At 38.3% G+C, this 18,810-nt stretch overlaps 2 protein-coding genes and 1 pseudogene across 2 annotated transcripts; 1 reads left to right on the forward strand and 2 right to left on the reverse strand.

Moving 5' to 3' along the window:
• Nucleotides 1-1,156: 1,156 nt before the first annotated feature.
• Nucleotides 1,157-2,875, forward strand: LOC121763598 (NADH dehydrogenase [ubiquinone] 1 beta subcomplex subunit 10-B-like). Its single transcript, XM_042159651.1, has 3 exons — nt 1,157-1,514; nt 1,609-1,678; nt 2,619-2,875. The coding sequence occupies exons 1-2, from the start codon at nt 1,226-1,228 to the stop codon at nt 1,635-1,637; spliced, it is 318 nt and encodes a 105-aa protein (XP_042015585.1). The 5' UTR covers nt 1,157-1,225; the 3' UTR covers nt 1,638-1,678; nt 2,619-2,875.
• A 3,714-nt stretch (nt 2,876-6,589) lies between these two features.
• On the reverse strand, nt 6,590-8,058 carry LOC121763653 (zinc finger protein CONSTANS-LIKE 16-like). Its single transcript, XM_042159719.1, has 2 exons — nt 7,258-8,058; nt 6,590-7,155 (listed from the first exon to the last, which is right to left on the reverse strand). The coding sequence occupies exons 1-2, from the start codon at nt 7,999-8,001 to the stop codon at nt 6,922-6,924; spliced, it is 978 nt and encodes a 325-aa protein (XP_042015653.1). The 5' UTR covers nt 8,002-8,058; the 3' UTR covers nt 6,590-6,921.
• Nucleotides 8,059-13,296: 5,238 nt separating this feature from the next.
• LOC121764425 lies at nt 13,297-18,810 on the reverse strand (annotated as a pseudogene).

The following is an 18,810-nucleotide window of genomic DNA, read 5'->3' on the forward strand; positions in this document are numbered from 1 at the left end:
CTCTATTCCATCTTGGGAAGATTTGGATGGATATCGACCGTCGGATATCGTGGGGGTGACACTTCAACTTACATAGCACTAAATTAATTTTATTTTTTCTGAGGTAGAAATACAAATTTAATTTATAGTACTAATAGTAATAATAATAGTAAAAGTAAGTAGTGGCAGTAGTAGGTAGTAGTAACAACAATATTGGTAAGTAACTAAGTTAGTAGTTGCATTTGGATAATACTCTTAGTAATGAAAGTTAATGGCTCAATAATTGTATGCAAATGCAACAATTGTTTGAGATAGCATGTTTGTGAACAAAAGAATAGTTAGGATTAGAAGGACGACCAATTGTATAGTTCCGAGCATGTCCTGCTTGCAAAATTCCTTTTACTTCTGGGCACACACGTATTGTGCTCGAAATGCCCCTTGCTAATGTTGGAGGGAACTATTCGCCCTAAAATCTTTCCGATACATCGTTTTCGTTTGCTCAATAACGTCGTTTTTTTGTAGTGTAGAGTAAACAATGTGAATAGAATGTGTTTTCATAAATTAGTTGGCAAGAAATCAGATAGAATGTGCTTCCTTTTTAATCAATAAAATGAAGTTTGACTCACTTTATCAATGCTCTTATCCGAATATACTACATTGGAGTAGACCACCGCCACCCAAAATTTCACTATAGGGATAAGGTAGTTGTGAGTATTAGTTTCTAATTAATTTGCATAAATCACAAATTGATTATCATGCCACCAAATTATACTGATGTGTGTCCAAATTGTAATTGAAATGTCAAATTGTACTCTTCTCTTATGTATATAATGTTCTACACTAATCAAATTTGCTATCAGAGAGGCCTGTTCAAGTTGCTATATATGGGCAGAAAATGGTGTATTTTTGGGCTTAAACCTTTGTTCATGTTTCTGGTTGATTTTGAAGTCAGCCCGAGAAATAATTTGGGCCCGCACTGTTTGAGCCACAAATACCATTATTTGAATTCTCGACATTTTGGTGGTATTATATTCTTGCAACTATAATCTTATTAAAAATGGGTTTCAGTCGAAAGGCCCATTTCGTTATCACCCATTATAGAAAATGGGCTTTGGATTTGTTCACATCGGAAAGCCCATTATTTGTGTTGTGCTCTCACTGTATCTAATTCCAAACAGTTGATTCAATTTTCAGTCTTCACCTCCATAGAAATCGACCCCAATTAATCAACCCTAGGTCAGAAAAAATGGGGCGGAAGAAGGGGGCGACGCTGGTGCACGATGGGCCGCCGGACGACTTCGACCCGGAGAACCCCTACAAGGACCCGGTGGCGATGCTGGAGATGAGGGAGTATCTCGTCAGGGAGAAGTGGATCGACATCGAGAAGGCTAAGATCTTGAGAGAGAAGGTCAAATGGTGCTACCGAGTTGAAGGCATCAATCATCTCCAGAAATGCCGCCACCTCGTCCACCAGTATCTCGAATCCACCCGCGGCATCGGCTGGGGCAAGGACCACCGCCCCCACGTCTTCCACGGTTTGCTGGTTTTTCCGCTTAGTTTGTGATGTGATTTCGTTTTTGCTGGTGTGTTTGGTGAGTTTATTTTTGTTTGAATTTTTGGTTGCCTTAGGTCCGAAGGTGGAGGCGACTGCCGATTGAATTGACGGTGGGTGGACTCGAGAGTCTCCGATTTGAATAATGTGAGATTTTATGCTAATTGCTAGTACTTCATCATCCCCTTTAGTTTGCGTGATTGAGATTAAATTTTAGTTCTTTGAAACTAGCTGGATTAAGCTCTGGACTGAGATTAGGGTTCTTGCTTGTTATGCCATTGAAAAATTTATATGCTATGCAACTAATAAAAAATAGTACTACATTTTAAACGTAGATACTTCACAGAACTGCTCCTGAAGATGACTTAGTTTAATCTTCATGGTGGTGCATTGAATGGTCGAGACCAACCCTTAACATTAGCTTGAGATTCACTTCTAGTTAAATAATTAATGTTTTGTTTTCTCTTTGAAATTGTTGTTTCAGTCTTTGGTTTGAGGTTCTGAACTGTATATATAAAATTATTTGAGTTTTAAGAAAGGAACAACAGGAGGAAGCAAACCTTAAATGTTTTGCCTAAAAGATTAGTTTGCCGGATTTTTTCCAGCTGATGTTTTGAATAACTTGTGGCTGCTAATAAACGCTAAGCAGCGTTTGGTTTTGAAAAGTGTGGGTGTGAGCAAAATTAGATAAAACCCTAGTGTATTTGGAAGAGAAGCTCTATTTGACCATTAGAATGTTTTTGTTTTAAATAATTTTAAAATTTGTAAGGTTTTTTGAAAAGTGTGGGTGTGAGCAAAATTAGATAAAACCCTAGTGTATTTGGAAGAGAAGCTCTATTTGACCATTAGAATGTTTTTGTTTTAAATAATTTTAAAATTTGTAAGGTTTTGTAGAAGAAATAGAAGACTAAACAAATAATGTATCCACTCACCGATGCTGAAGGATTACATGTGGAGTAGCATGAACAAACAGGATGTCACCAAGAAAGAGCTACATGTAGATGGAACCGATCCTGATTATTTAATGTAATCTACTTTATCAGTATGAAGTTATTTGGTTCACTTATTCTGATTTTCGTCCCTGCAGGTAATCATGTTTTTCCAGCAAGATGGTATATGTGAGATATGTTTGCATGTCGATCAGGTGTGTTCATTGGGCTATTGACCTTTTTCTCCAGCTAGACTTTTACAGTCAATTGTATGTCTTTTGTTAAATCGTAACATTGAGGCCAGGTGGCTAACTTCTTTTCTCGTACAACTTTCTGTATCGTGGAAGTGATGAGAGATTTTACCAACGATCAATAGCAAAATAATGTCATAAGTTATTTTCTTTGGTTTTGGTTACTCTATTGTCTTAATAGATGGTGATTGTGTTTCATACTTTCATTTACTACATGTGATTGTGTTTCAAGACTTGAGACACAAATAATCTTTCAGCTTCAGCTTTACAGAGTTTACTGCTTTTAATACATTTAGCTAGTTCTGCAGACTAGGACATGTCAAAATTTATTGTCATAAAGAATGATATTTGCTTAATTAATGGGCTAATTTATACTGGTTGGATATCATTTATTAACTATAGTTGTTCTAATATTAAGCTCTGTGGATTGTAGATATGAAACATTTGTGACTCTACTTGCTGGGTTTGTGCCAGGCATAGGAACCTATTTTGTACAAAATCCCCAACAATAATTTCATTAACAGAATAGCAGATAGTCGAGTACATGATCCCAACATATTCACAACTATTTGTGTGTAATTAAATTAATTAATACTCCCTCCGTCCCTTAAAAATATGAACTTTTGTGTGGCATGTGTTATAATGCACATTTGGTAAAGTAAGAGAGAGGAAGAGAAAAGGTAGTGGATAGTGGGGTCCACATTATTAGTAGTGTATAGTTGGACTAATTTAGAAAGTTCATAATTTTAAGGGGCGAACTAAAAAAGGAAATAGTTCATATTTTTGAGGGACTATGGGAGTATATAGCTCCATGTTTTCCTTCTGACCTTCATCCGGTGCTCTGCTATATCATCCCCTCTTCAGCATTTAATCGATCACTGGAGTTCCCTGGAATACATGAAAATACAGAAAAAGAAAGTCAGGTTAAAACAAAGTGAGCAATCTGAATAATACTTATTCAAGTTTGCAGGTGTATATGTGTGCTCGAGCCCAGTGTTTGTTCTTGTTTGTTTGTAGAAGCTGTAGCTTCTGGGAGCTCCCTTCAGTCCAATCAGTGGGCCAAGGAAACTGAAGGAGTCGCTCCCACCTCATGCACTGGTTAAACTCAGAACACTTCTAAGTTTAGCCAAATGCATGATATGGCAGCTCGATTCGATTCTCAGCCGTCGTTCTTGGACTGAAGGAAGCTCTTCAGACTTGTAACGCGACCACAAACAAGTAAGGTCCTGAAACTGAAAGATCTCCTGTGTGAATAATAAATATTCAATTGGAGATGATCAATAGGTCCTGACAGTGTCCCTTTGGGATATGTATCTCAGTATCTGTGTCTTATTTATGTTGGGATGTGTATTTTTGGAAGAGAATGCATGTTTTGGGGATGGGAGAGGGCTTGCCTTTTAATACAGAGACCTTGGTTAAATGTTTGTCGATGTCGACAGGTGGATTATTCGATAATTAAGTTTGGGTTTTGAAGGAGGAATCTTTCTATAACTAAACTCTTGTAGACTTTAGGCTCCCTCTCATCCTCAATTTGGATGTTACTTTCTTTATGCATATCCCTTAATTTATTGTTGTTTTCCCTTTCTCGACAACCATATTTATCCAAAATACTGTGTTTTGATGCGTGTGTGTGTGTTGACAGCATTGTAATTTTGCTGCTGAGAAACCATTTTTAATTCATTGCATTATTTACTAACTATTCTACTGTAGATGTTACTTTCTGTGTTCCATTATTCTAGATAGCTACTAAACTGAAAAAATATGTTATTGAATCTAGATATGAATAAGGCTAAGTCTCACTAGATATGTAAATATTGTATACTCCTACATCTTAATCAAATCACATTCTTCTTACATTTGTTTTATGCATTAGCACTGCTAGATGACCATTTGCCTCAAACGTTGGGCTCTATATCACTACTATTGTGACTCTTTTGTCAATTACTATATTGCTTTTCGAGTGTAACAATCAACATGGTGGTCCAAACAATTATTTTCCACCCACGTATTAATTTTTTAATGATTTGGGAACCATGTTTGTATATAGAGTAACAAACAAATGAACCAAGTTTGTATATAGAGTAACAAACAAATGAGACGTTAAAGCAGTTTCAACCATTTATACTAAACTCATGCCCATTTTAGGGGAAATATGACATCAATAGTGTTTTAGACCATTTTCAGTGGTACACTAAAACCTAAAATGGAATATAAACAATTAGCTCCAATGGTATTTCAAAATCAATCTCATTTTTTATTTTTGAGTAAAAAATACCTATTTTTAGGTTTACACTAACTCAAACATAAAAGAATATTTTCTATATTACCTTTTTACTTAAAATTTGAGAATGTGTTTTTGTGTAAACCTAAAGATAGATACTCTCTTAGTCCCACTCTAAGTGGTATATTTTCATTTTTGGGATGTCCCAATCTAAATGACACATTTTTAAATATAGAAACATCACTCTCTCTCTCTCTTTACTTTACTTACAAAACAATGCTACATAATATTTCATGTCGAATTAGAAATGTTCTACTTAGAGTGGGAGGAGTATATTTTTACTCAAAATTCAAAATGAGATTAATTTTGGAATATCATTGGAGCTAATTGCCTAGTATCATTTTGAATTTAAGTGTAGCATTGGAGATTGGTACAAGTAATGTGATTTTATTTGAGAAATTATGGTCAGCTCAAATGTCACTCCATATTGATGTGGTACCTGAGCTAGTTTCCCTCAGATATATTAGGATCTTTATGTAAATATTGGTTTATATTTAAATATCAATAGTGCATCAATTTTTTTAAGCCAGGGAATAAGATATTGGGAGTTGATTGGTGTGAGTGAATGGGATTACATAAAAATGGAATGGTTATAGGATTCAATATCATTTTATATACTTGATATGTTCATGGAATGATATCAAAATGGAATAAAATATATTTGTCTTATGAGTGATGTTTTTCGCACATTATATTTTTGTAAATAAAAAGCCTCGACTCATATTATAAAATATATTTGTCTATGAGTGATGTTTTCCGCACATCATATTTTTGTAAATAAAAAGCCTCGACTCATATTATTAATGAAATACTATAAAATTTTTGTTTTACTTGTCTAAACTATAAATTTAATACTACTAAAAATAGATATCAAACTTTGGAATAAATTTATATATATAAAAAATAGTATCAAAATTTTTTGCTTGAAAATTATAAAGAAACAATTTCGAGATTTTTCCTCTTAAATTTTAGCGAGTTATAATTTTCTGTTATATCGTGATTATGTGAACATTGTTAATAATTTAATTTTTTTAATACAAATTATTTGAAATATTATATAGGAGTATATTTTATTTTTAATATACTTATTAAATAATGTCAAATAAAAATTTTAATTTCTTTTTTTTTTGTTTTTTATGTAACAAACTGATTCAATTTAACTACTATTCAAAAATGTCCATAAATAAATAATTTATTTAATAAAATATTAAGTATATATTTATTTTGATATTTTTAATATTTTAAAAAAAATACTACTTCCGTCCCATGCTATTCGCATTTTTCTGTTTCGACTCGTCACAAACTATTTGTATTATTTCTATTTTAAGTAAGTATTAGGGTAATTTATTAAGATAATGTGTTCCTTTGTTAAATGTTCTTTTATTACACTTAAAATTCTAGTTTAATTACACTAATGACTCAATTCTAAATTTAAAACATAAAATGAAAAGTGCGAGTAGCATCATTATTGCACATAATCATATAAAATCACATTGTATCCGTGGGAATAGTAAACTCATGAGCTATAGATGGAATTAATCGGAGTAGTGTTTTTATTCCATTAAATTTTGCGATTCTTAATGAAAGAACATTACCATTTTATCCCTCAAGAAAAAACAGATACATTTATTACATTTAAAAAGCCCATCTAATTAAATAAGATATTACAACTTACAAAACATAACCTATATACATTGTAAATATGCTAAAAAAGTAAAAACTAAACGATTCAAATAAACTTAATAGAGAAAATGGAGGATATTTATATACTAAATTATAGTGATTAACTTCCAAAAAAAGAGGCTAATCAAGGTAGTTTATTTGTATAAACCACCACCACCACGAAGATGATTGCAAGCAAATTGCAGGTGCAATTTTGTTGCCATCTTGTTGAATGATTGATATATCATATATAGGTTGATTTAATTGTCATTTAGTGATGAGATGGTAATTAAGGATAGAATTAGCTGGTAAAAAACTAGTCCTCTTCACAAATCGACCTTTCATTCTTGGTCTCTTCTCTGCGTTGAGCTTCCTAACCTCGTACCTTATCTTCTTCGAGAACAACCTCGTCCTCCTCTTCTCTCTGTACCTCGACACCCTCGCCTCCCTCCCCGCGTCACTCCATATTCTCCCCCCCTTCCCCCCTCCCCATTCATCACTCTGCCCATAAATAAAATAAAATATAAATGAAGAGAGAATAAAGTAAAAAAAATAATATTTATCTATTAGAAAAGTAAATGATTCAACAATTTTTAAAAGTACCATGATTATGTCTAGGTTGAAGTGAGGTCTGATTCCATCTGTCCACGGCGAGCCCTGACTAGCCCAAGCAGCGATGATTGCTTCGTAATCTAGCTTCAACAGCTTCCTTGATTCATTTTCCATGGCTCTAACTTCCCTCATCTCCTCCTCTCCGCCCGTGAAATCCAACTCCCAATTCACCTCCGGTTCGAAACCGCGGTCTTCCATTTTAACGCTTTTCTCATCAACGGTGTTTCCGTTCCCCAGCAAGCTCTCCACATCCGCCGCGAACTCGTCGTCGCACGTGCTGAGCAGCTCCTCCAAATTCAACTCGTGATCGTCGTCGAAAAACCCTAATTCCTCCCCCTTCACCAGTATCTCCTCGTCGAACACCGGAACCCTACAGAAGAGCTGATCCTCCGTCTCCTCCGGGAACGGATCATCGGAGCTCATCTCCGGAACCACCGGCAGCTGGTGGATGACAGGCGGCTCCGCGGCACGGGACTTCCCATGTCGCGGCGTCCTGGCTTTTTTTGTGAAGCCTTGGTGCCAGGATGGCGCGGCGCACGAGGACGTCTCGAGGTGAACGCGCTCGTGGCGGCTGGCAAGCTGGTTGGCGGAGTGCACCGCGCCGTCGCAAGACTGGCAGAGGAAGGCGTCGTCGGCGGCGCAGAACCACCGCGCTCGCTTCAGCAAGCAGCTGTCGCACGCCCTCGCCGTCTTGGCGCCGAGCACATTCGAGGCCTTGCTTCTATTGAGGTTCATTTTTTTTCCTTTTTGGGGGGAAATTTGGGTGAATTAGGGCTACAAATTGGAATTGGATTTATGGAGTGATTGGGGTTTTAGTATGGAGAATGAGGTGGAATTAGGGCGGGCCCATTGACAATTCGGATCTGCACTGTGATTGGATGGGACTAAGTGTTGATCTTTATAGAATTATTGTGATTGGATGAGTGGAATAATTAGGGATTTCTATGGGGTCCAGATTGAGATGTGTTTTGTCACTTTTCAACTTTTCTCAATCACATAATCTCACTATGTTTGGTGGTTTATACTTATGGTTCAATTATTCTTACTTAATTGGACATTTTTTAGTTAAGTAAAATTGTTAATTTGTGTTTTGCATACATCTTCTACACTTTAAAAACGTTATTAATCTTAATGTTACAATGAAAATTAAGAGGCACAAACTAAAGTGCCACTGGAAAGCAAAAATTATGGTATAGTGGCAATTGTGTCCTAACTTAAAGGACGATTATATTTACGCTCTCAATTTTGTATATTTTAAAAAAATTTCAACACAAGTAATTGCGTATCTAATTTTGTATCCTAATAAGATAAATTTGTTGCAGTGTGTGTAGTTTATTTTCACAATTGATCGACTTCTGCAATTGCGAATTCACTATGTTCGATATTCATATATATTGTCAATCCGACGCATGAACAATTTCTTTGTACACAGTTCAATTAAAGAGAGCTAATAAATTTCTAATTGAGCATACGATTATTACGTCTTAACAAAAGAGTTATTTCTTCTTAATTAATTCTCCAATTTCTCCTAGTAATTGTACTACTTAATTAAAGTCCAACTTTAATGAATTAAAACCCAATATTTCATTTGTTAGGGGTACAGATTGAGATGTGTTTTTGTCACTTTTCTCAATCACAGAATTTCACAAATTTTGGTGGTTTCTACTTGTGGTTCAATTATTTGTTACTTAAAGCTTCTATGTGTGGTCCTTTGTCTCTCTCCCTCTATGTCTCATGGTCATCACTGAGGTTTTGTCATACTCAACACACTCTCTCTCAAGGCCAACATTCATATGGGGTTTTGTCCTAGTATGGTTTTAAAGTGTGATTTCATCCACTTGATTCACTTGTGGATGTGATTGATGAAAATTTGAACTAGTGTTGCCAAAACAGTCATTCTCTGGCGTGGTGACTCGGCCATGAAGTCCCATCGCACGACCCTTAAAATATCACTTTTAATGTTTCGTCTGAATGGAATAAAATTATTTCAATTTTTTCCTTGCTTATATGTAGCTGTCACATATGTGATTTATACAAATTAAACTATCAAGTGGGCTATTTAGAAGCTAAGTCCCGATGTCATGAAGAAGTCGACAAGCAGCAGCGTGTTGAGTGTCTAAATCTAGTGTTATCAAGTGGGCTAAGCAGGTCCCATTGGCCTAGGCTCACGGGTGGGAATTCGGGTTCTCATAGTTACCCGACACGATAAAACAGGGCACCCAAACCTGAAAATGTCGAAAGTACACACCCAATACCGGACCCAATATGTTTTTCGGGTACTCAAATACCCGCCACGGTTATTCGAACCTGAAAAATTGGATACTCAAAAGCTAAAATTATCTTATTCATTAAGAATATAATATTATACAATATTTTCTTTGTTTTGTATGCGATGCCTCTTTATGAACTTAAAAATAATACTGACTGTATTGCCGAGGGAGGCTAGTAGCTTACTAAGATGGGATGAGAGAGAGTATGTGAAGGGTGGGAATGAGAGTTGAGTCACTTTGCCGGAGAGTCAGATGATTGGCGTATTTATAGAGATTAGAGAAAGTTAAACCTAATTATTCTAATTAAGTAAGTAACTTAGCCAGCCCCACCAATCCTGAAAGGCCAAACGTAATTAAAATATAACTCTAAACAATAAATCGTGTATTCGGGTAATACCCAATGCTCTATCGGGTTACCCGATACCCAACTTATCTAAGGCCATCCACAACGTTGTTCCTATACCGTTCCTAACCCGTTCCTTAAACTACTATTTGCGAGCCCCACTGTACTTTTTTACTCCATTCCTTAACTAAGGAACGGAACCTGCAACCCTCCGTTCCTTAACCGTTCCTTAAATTACTATTCATTCAATTTCATTTTTTATTTTTATTTCCAACTCAATTCAATTAAAAAAACACACTTTAATAAAAAACAAACACACTTTATTAAAAAACACACAACATTAAAACAAAGTTACAACTTAAACTTAAAAAAAATAAAAAGCACACAATTAAAATCCTAAAAAAATAAAATTACACAATTGCGGCTTCCTCCCGGTTATCGCAGAAGTAGTCGCGTACTAACCTTGCGGCGGCTTCCTCCCGGTTACGATGGATGTACGTACGGGAGCGTCGTTGGGGCGGCGCGGCTTCTTCTGCCTCCCGTCGTCGATCTTCTTCAAGTGATTGTTCCAATATTTGACGCATTTGTTCAAAAGGATCCATTAATTTGATTAAATTTGAGAGAAGAAAAACAGAGTTGCTTTGAGATGAAAATTAGGGTGGAAATAGAGAGAATTTGAGAGGAATAGATGTGTGTTTGTGAGTGAAATGAATATGAAATATGAGTATTTATAGAGTAAATAAATTATAAAAAAAATTACAAAACGGCTAAAAAACAGTAACAATACCGTTGCAAAAAAAATTTTTAATTAAATTTGAATTTTTTTTAAAAAAAATGAATTATTGCGTCACGTGACGAAACCCACTCGCGAGCAGCGAGTGGGCGTCACGCGTCGAATGGGAGGCCGCCACGTCGCCTCGGCGCGTGGCGGAACGTGTCGTGCCGCGGGCAGCGGAACGTGTCGTGCCGCGGGCAGCGGAACGTGTCGTGCCGCGGGCAGCGGCAACGACACCCGGCACGGCATGGGCACGGTTTGGCGACGACACGGCGGCTGCAACGACACAGCGTTGCGGGTGCTCTAAAAGTTCACCATCTAATCCCATTAGATTGAATATCTTGTATCCAGTACTCGACGGGGGTTGGGTACGGATAAACCCAATATTTGGTATATGTATTCTTACCTCTCTATCAGGTATCCTTACCCCTATTCAAGACTGAAGCACGTTGGTTGGGCTGGATTTCTTTTACTCGGTTCAAGCCCACTTGATAAGTGGGTTGGGTAGGGTCATGATGTGCCGGGGATGATTTTAAAATTGCACGAAACAATATATTAATATTATCTACTGTACTAAATAAATATGTATATTTACATTTATTTTATTGTAACTATCTTTAAAAAAAAATCAATAAATTAATTGAAATTGGAATAGAAATAATTAAAACGGTGTAATTGGAGCTCGCTTCATGCCCGGAATTAGGTCGGCCCATCCTAGACAAGTATAAGTAAGTAAAACTATATGCAACCACAGTACGTATAAATTTAAATATATTTCTCCTTATAAAAAATAGTTGGGTAAACAACTCTAAAATAAAAGTACCCGTACAATAAATCAAATAATAATAATAATAATAATATCAACAACTACAACAAATAATAGTAATAATATACTGGAGTTATTTGTTAATCGGTCCTCTTTAATGTAGTTTTGGTGCATACAACTTAATTATTTTGATTCATACAACTTAATCATCAAAATATCTAGAAAATCTGTGTTGAAACATTGGTACAGTATAAAACACTTGAGGGCGTTTTCGGAATAAATAGTGGTAATTTGGTTAAATGTCTTGACGTATTATCATATTTGCAATCAATAAATTTTAATAGTACGATTTTGGAAAAGTGAGTTTCGAATATATTGTGATCCTTAAAATTGACATTTTGTTGCATATTCTTATTACGTACAATTGTCAGTCGACACGTACTGACTATCCAAGCTACAAGTCAATTGTTAATATTCTCTCCTTTCTTAATTGAGTTCTATTCCTTTGTAGATCGTCGCGTGACAGTAAGTCATTTTATTTTTTTATAAAAACTTTATTTCTTCTTTTATTTTACTATTTCTTCATCTCTCTTACTTTATTCATTCTCTTATTTTACCCTCTCCGATTTACTACATCCATCTCACAACAAGAGTCATGTTTTGTCATTCCGATATGTCTCACAATAAGAGTTATATTTCACTTTTACCATAAATAGTAAGTAGGCTTCAAATTCCACCAACTTATTTCACTCACATTTTATTATAAAACTAAAATATATAAATAAGTGGGACCATATTACACTAACTTATTCAACTCATTTTTTTTACATTTCTTAAAACTCGTGTCATAACTAAATAGGAGTCCTATTGCGGGACAAAGGGAGTAACTTTTAACACATCAATCTTTTAAATCTCGTGCCTAAAAGAAATTGGATGCAGTCAAGATTGAATGTTGCATTTATAATTTGGTTGGAAACTTATGTAGATATCAGAATATTACTGATTATGTCCATTCAGACACATCCAACAAATTGCAACGATATAGAAAAGATTAACATGTTACATGCATAAATAGAGAAGTATACTTGGAGTATTATTATTGGTTAATTGTCTAAGTACATTAAAAAAATACTAATTATATAAGGTGGGCCTTTGATGGGCTTGGGTCTGGGCTGGTCTCGAGCCTGGGTTGGGCCTGAGTTTACAAAATAGCCCAATTGGAGCTCATTTCAACCAATGAGCCCAGCCTAGGCCCGCTTCGTTTCACTAGTGGGTCGGGCCTAGACAAAGCAGGGTCGGGCTGGCCCGACCTAGTTGACAACTCTAACTTGTACTATTATGTATTGTAGCCCGGTCTAGTTGACAACTCTAACTTGTATTATGTATTGTTAGTTATTCTCTTCGTCCTGACTAAGTTGAGTCGTATTCCTTTTTGGGATGTCCCAACTAAGTTAAGTTATTTTCTTTTTTGACAAAGAAACAAAACATCCAAATCACTCTTACTTTATTCCATCACCTACTCACTCTCACATTACTTTACCTATTTTATTTCTCTCCTAATTTCCAACACAATCTTTTAATATATGTGCCAAAAATTTCCATCTTACAACGGTTACAAGTTCCTGAAATATATCTGCTACTGAAATTTTCTATTTGTAATAATTTGGTGGTTCTGCTATAAGATAAAGGGTCGTTTGTAGATAAAGTAGATGTGGCATAATACTTTGGGGGAAAAAAAGAGAATACATCAAACTTTCATTAGAGAAAACACTAGCTTCACAAGGTTATTATCGCACCATCACATGAATGTAATTCGGAATTACAAAATTACAATAGTTGTAAACTGTAATAAGTAAAGAATCTAAAATTGATTGGATTACAAAGACAAGATAATAATGTGTCTATATATCTTAGTTATTGTTGGACCAAACTGAGCCTGAAGGTAATCGATGATGTTCTTCTCAACCCGGAAAGCCTTAGCCAACACATCCGGGTTGATCTTGGGGTCCAACCCGAACACCGCGTTGGCAATGGTTATAGTACCCGGGTTCTGGCTGCCGAAGCTAGCAAATGCAACGGCGTTGGTCTTTCCGACGTTCAATTGGAAGTGGATGAGACCTTGTGGGATGACAGACATCTCCGGGGTACAAATATTTGGTAAAGAGCTTGTTCTTCTGGGTGGGATCGGCCGGGTTGGAAGTGACGAACCCGACGTAGAGAGTGCCTTCCACCAAGAGGAAGGCTTCGGTGGCACGGGGGTGGGTGTGGGGTGGGTTGATCCCATAAGGGGCAAAGTCGAGGCGAGCCATGGAAACGCCGAGAGTGTTGAGGCCTTCGAGCTGGTTGACGTTGACTGGAGTCACGGCTGATCCGAGCTGATTGGATGTGTTTCCGCCCTTGTTTAGACCCTGGAAAAGGAAATCATCCGCAACCACCATGTTCGGGTTCTTGCAAAACCTCCCATTCACAAGAACTAGGCACAGAGATTAAGTAACGAATATTTAGTCAGTGAAAGAAAATAAAGTAAAAAAAATAAGAGAATAAATGTGTTGATTCTTGTCATATTTATTTATATATATTAGTATGATTCATATATAAAAGGAATATGACTGAACTATAATGAGACGTAAGTTTTATTGAAGACATAGGTTTTATTGAAGATAGTTACCAGCATTTTTAGCATCGGGAACAACAACGCAGAAATCCTGAAGTTGGCTTGGGTCCAATGCGTACGCAACCGAAGCCCACGAAAAGACAAGAAATATGGTGCATAAACCAAAAGCTATCTTCATTTTAGGTGATGAGTATACGTTACTCAATTACTTGTTTTTAATTTTATCTTCTTTTATCTGTGATGAAAACTTAGAATGAGAAGTAATCCTTTTTATAGGAGTGAAAAACAAAAATCTTCATTTTTCATCTTTTTTTTAAAAAAATATTGAACTTTTCTTGGTCGAAGCCTTCACACGGCTTGTTATTATCTTCCTCTTAAGGGTGTCCACTATGGATTTGGATCCCCTGCGGTGCACAGCACTACTGTGCACCTCACAAAACATTAAAAAAATATTTTTTTTATTATTAAAAAAATGTTTTGTGAGGTGCACAGCAGTGCTGTACACCGCAGGGGATCCAAATCCGTCCACTATAGGGGCGGCGCGCCGGCCGGCCCATTCCAATACCGCTCCGCCGGCCTATAGTGGAGGGAGCGTCCACCCCAGGGCGGACGATTTTTGTTGGGGCGGACGGCACTCCAGCGAGTTATGTGCGAGGATGCGCCGGTCCCCGATCGCCGCACCTATAGGAGCGCCGGCCGCCCGCATTAATTATTTGTTTTTATTATTTTTGAAAATTCTACTATAAATACCACTCATTTTACACCCTTTTCAAACAATCTTCATTCATTCACTCTCTACACTTTCACTCTCTAAAAATGCACGGTGGAGACGATGAATCACCCGGTACTAACGAATCGGGATATGGCGGCTATCCTTCCCAGCCGTCAGGATATGGCGGCTATCCTTCCCAGTCGTCGGGTTGGAGTCAAACTCCCCCTCCGCGGGGATCGAGTCCAACTCCCCCTCCATCTCAGCCGCGGAGGTCGAGTCCCGCGCCCCAACCTTTTCAGAGGAATTTGTGTCGGTCGGCGTTTGGAGATTACAGACCCAACCTCGACGCGGTTAACCATCCACGGCCGGAGACCCCTTTCCAATCCAGCCAATCTCCTTTCACCGATGCAGATCGAGACGCACTGGAGACGATTATGGGTCTGCTCAGTCCGGGCATACCGGAAACGCCGACAGCACGCGTGGATACGCCTGTTCCGACGAGAGTCGGCGGGTCCGGTGGGGCGGGTGGAAGCAGTGGCGGCGGAAGAGGCGGCAGCCGCGGTGGCAGCGGCTACGGTAGTGGCAGTCGCGGCTCGGGCAGAGCGTCGGCAGCGGCGGTGGCGGTGAGCGCAGCGGCGGCGGCAGCAAGGCAGCCGGCGGTGGACGGGCCACGCACTACACCAAAGCGGAGTCCATTGCTGTGGCGCGGACGTGGGATGCCATCACATCGGACCCCATAGTGGGCACCGATCAGACCGAGGGGAGCTTTTGGAGGCGCGTCCTGTTGGCATACAACGAGTTCAAACCTCGAGGCGCCAAACCGCGTGACGGGGAACAGCTCCGCAAAAAGTGGTCGAGGATTCTGCGTGCCACCAAGCGGTTCAACTCCATATACGAGAACAACCTACTCAGTGCTGAGAGTGGCCAAAGCGAAGCCGACGTGAAGGCGCTGTCTATGGCCCAATTCAACACGGAAGGTTGGCCGAAGTTCACCATGTGGGAGGAGTATCTTGTTCTCGAGCACTGTCCGAAATTCCGGGCCATCTGTGCGCAAGAGCGGGTAGGAGCTCCTGGGGCAAAGCGTACTAGACATAACATAGTCGGGGACTAAAGCAGCGGCTCACAATCATTCGACCTCAACGACGAGCAAACCGAAGAGCCCTCCGCTACACACTCTAGGCGCCCACACCCTCCGGGACAATAGGCCTCTATTCGAAGCGCTAGAGTGGCTGGAAGTTCCTCCCGCCTATCGTCGGTCGCGTCGGGATCGCGCATCCCGCAGCCCGCCCCTATACCGCAACCCATGGTGTCACGCCCGCATTTTCTAAGGATAGAAAACACGGTTGATCGCGACTAGGGGAGGATTAAAGAAGCGGGAAAGAAAGGGGAAAACAACGCAACTCGACCATAGCTCGAAACAAATGGGAATAGCTCGAATAAAATCAGAGTATCTCAACAATCAACATTCAACAACTAAAAAATGAATATTATCTCAACGATACAAGAACTCAAAAGAAAGACAACTACTTAGCGGAAGCATTTGAGAGAAGGAATATGCCACGTGTGAAGACATGACACATTCTAAACACTTAATTTCTTCAACGGTCTTGCTCAACACCCACCGCACCCGTCACGCTCAACCTGCAATTTTTAAAAGAAAAGCAGGGCTGAGTACTTGATGCACTCAGTGGACTCATGCCGAAATCATTTTATAAAAAGTATTTATCATGCCACCATTGAGTGACCTCGGGTTTAACTTTGAAAATGCCTGAGACACTAAAATCATTTCCATTGTAAAATTCGACTGAGTCATTTTCCCATAGATGTCTACCATATCTGATCCATTGATGACAAGGAATGTGGCCACATTCCAAGTCACTAGACCGGCCGACCCAAAAGACGGCTCACGATCTCCATAGGTGTACACTAGCCTGAATAGGGACTCACTCCCTAGACAGACCCGAATTCGATTATCCATTGATGGCAAAAGCCACATCAGATAGGTTCCATAGAATAAAACAAAACACGGCATGACAAATATTCATATCATTTTCACATAAAAATATACTTAGGGCATTGCCCATATTTAAAAAGAAAGCCCACCCCGTTCGCTTAAGTCCTTAATTCGAAATTATTTCCCTTCCCTTGATATCACGTCTCGCTTGCAAGGAATCACCTTTAGCATTTTAATAGCACATAAATCAACACAATGAATCAAGTAAATAAATAAGATGCATGCACCCTAATTAAAATTGTCTATCTCGTTTCTCGGTTTTTGATTATTCGGTGGCCGCCCAAAGTTCCTCCGTTGGCTCCTCGTATTTCCACCATGATGTCGGAATAAATTCCCAAAAATTGTACAAGCGCATAACTAAATTATCACAACTATTTCCCTTCGCAATTATATTTATTTCGTACTTTGAATTATTCCGAGACTTAAATAAATAATTCCCCACAATTAAATTATCGGCCCAAGGTTTTAATTAATTTGATCCAAGTTAATTATTATCTAAGCCCTCCTTATTTCTCCCATTTATTTAGTAGGGCCTAAAAGGATTAGCCCAAATTAATATATATCCCCTTTTTATTTGACAAGGCCCAAAACTAAATCCCATAAAAGAAAAAGAGAAAAGACTAAGACTCAAACTAAAACAATTTAAAGAATGCTTTACTCCATTCCCAAATACCCGTACACCTCAACATCCTATTTTATACACATCACCAAATTATATACTCCCAAAAGAGACAGTAAACAATTAGTAAAAAAAATTAATAAAAGAATCAATTTTAGACTCCCATCCATAAAATGCCGTCCCTTCTCTACAATTTCATACTCCTCTTTCCCCAATTTCTAACTCTTTCTCTCTCCTACACCTCACCTTCTTCTAATACGTAACACAATTCTCTTCTCACCTTTTCTCTTGTTAAGTCCCAAATGAAAATTCCAAAAAAAAAACAGAAGTTAAATCTCCAATTCAAAATCGAAAATCCTAAACTCATCTCCCTAAATCGCGCTTCTCTCTCCCTCTCTCAATTTCTTTCTACCGGCGTTGTCACCAGCCCACTATCCGAGCCGCCGCCGTTGCTCGCTTCGCCGGATACACTGCAGTTTCAGCGCCGACTCCACCGCGATGCCACCACCGTCGTCCCGGTCTACCTCCCAACTTAAATGTATGATCTTTAACTAAACTCTCTCCTTTATTTTTCTTAATTGCTACTTAGTGAAACGAAAGGAAAAAGGTATCGAAGTCTTAATTATCGATGTGGGTTTGGGAAAAGGCTGCTTTGTTTCTGGGATTACATCTCTATACGCATGATTGTACATAAATGAAAGAAAAAAAAAGGCTTGGTATTTACCTTCTTAGCTGCAGAAACTTTCTTCTCCAACTTAGTTTTCTCTATATTTTTTTTTCAAGGTTTCTGAATGGTGGGAGACGTGTGGGGGTGGTTATATTTATATATGGTTGAAGTTGTTACTGAATGTCTCCTAATTCTCAGGGGAAAGATTTGAATGGAAGATTTGCACATATCTACGGTTCGTCCAATATTGGGTTCTCCAAAAGTAGTTTCATAGAAGGAAAAAAGATTTGGGCTGGGTGCTTAAAAGAAATACGTGATAGGCTCTAAAAATAATAATAATTCCATAAACTCTCCAAAATAAAACGGAACGATAGTTGGCTAAAAAAAATTTCGACAGTAATCCAAAAATAACTTAAAGGAATAGGGAAAAGTCGGGCGTTACACATGGCCCCTGGTCCCCACGAGGTCTTAAGGGAGAACCAAGATGTGCAGTTGTTGAAACAACTGCAGGACAACTGTCGTTTCTACGAGACCGCAACCGACCCGGTCATCAAGGGTATATACTGGAAACTCATAAGGGAGATCCAGCACCGGCTAGGCTTGTCTGATGAGGATTGTACTGGGGCGGCCGGCAGCAGCGGGGGAGGCGGCGGAGAAGAGGAGGAGGAATCCGATTTCGCCACTGAGTAGACGGTGGTGTTTTTTTTATTTGTATTGTTTTTAAATGTTCATTGTATAATTTACCATTTCCAATACAACGAATA

Source organism: Salvia splendens, chromosome 14 (assembly GCF_004379255.2).
Source record: "Salvia splendens isolate huo1 chromosome 14, SspV2, whole genome shotgun sequence".
Taxonomy (NCBI): domain Eukaryota; kingdom Viridiplantae; phylum Streptophyta; class Magnoliopsida; order Lamiales; family Lamiaceae; genus Salvia; species Salvia splendens.

Excerpts from the sequence above, each read along its gene's own strand:
- LOC121763598 (XM_042159651.1), top strand. The coding sequence starts at position 1,226 with ATGGGGCGGAAGAAGGGGGCGACGCTGGTGCACGATGGGCCGCCGGAC. Across the intron at positions 1,515-1,608 it reads CCGCCCCCACGTCTTCCACG|GTCCGAAGGTGGAGGCGACT; the intron begins GTTTGCTGGTTT and ends TGGTTGCCTTAG.
- LOC121763653 (XM_042159719.1), bottom strand. The coding sequence starts at position 8,001 with ATGAACCTCAATAGAAGCAAGGCCTCGAATGTGCTCGGCGCCAAGACG. Across the intron at positions 7,156-7,257 it reads TCAACCTAGACATAATCATG|AGTGATGAATGGGGAGGGGG; the intron begins GTACTTTTAAAA and ends ATTTATGGGCAG.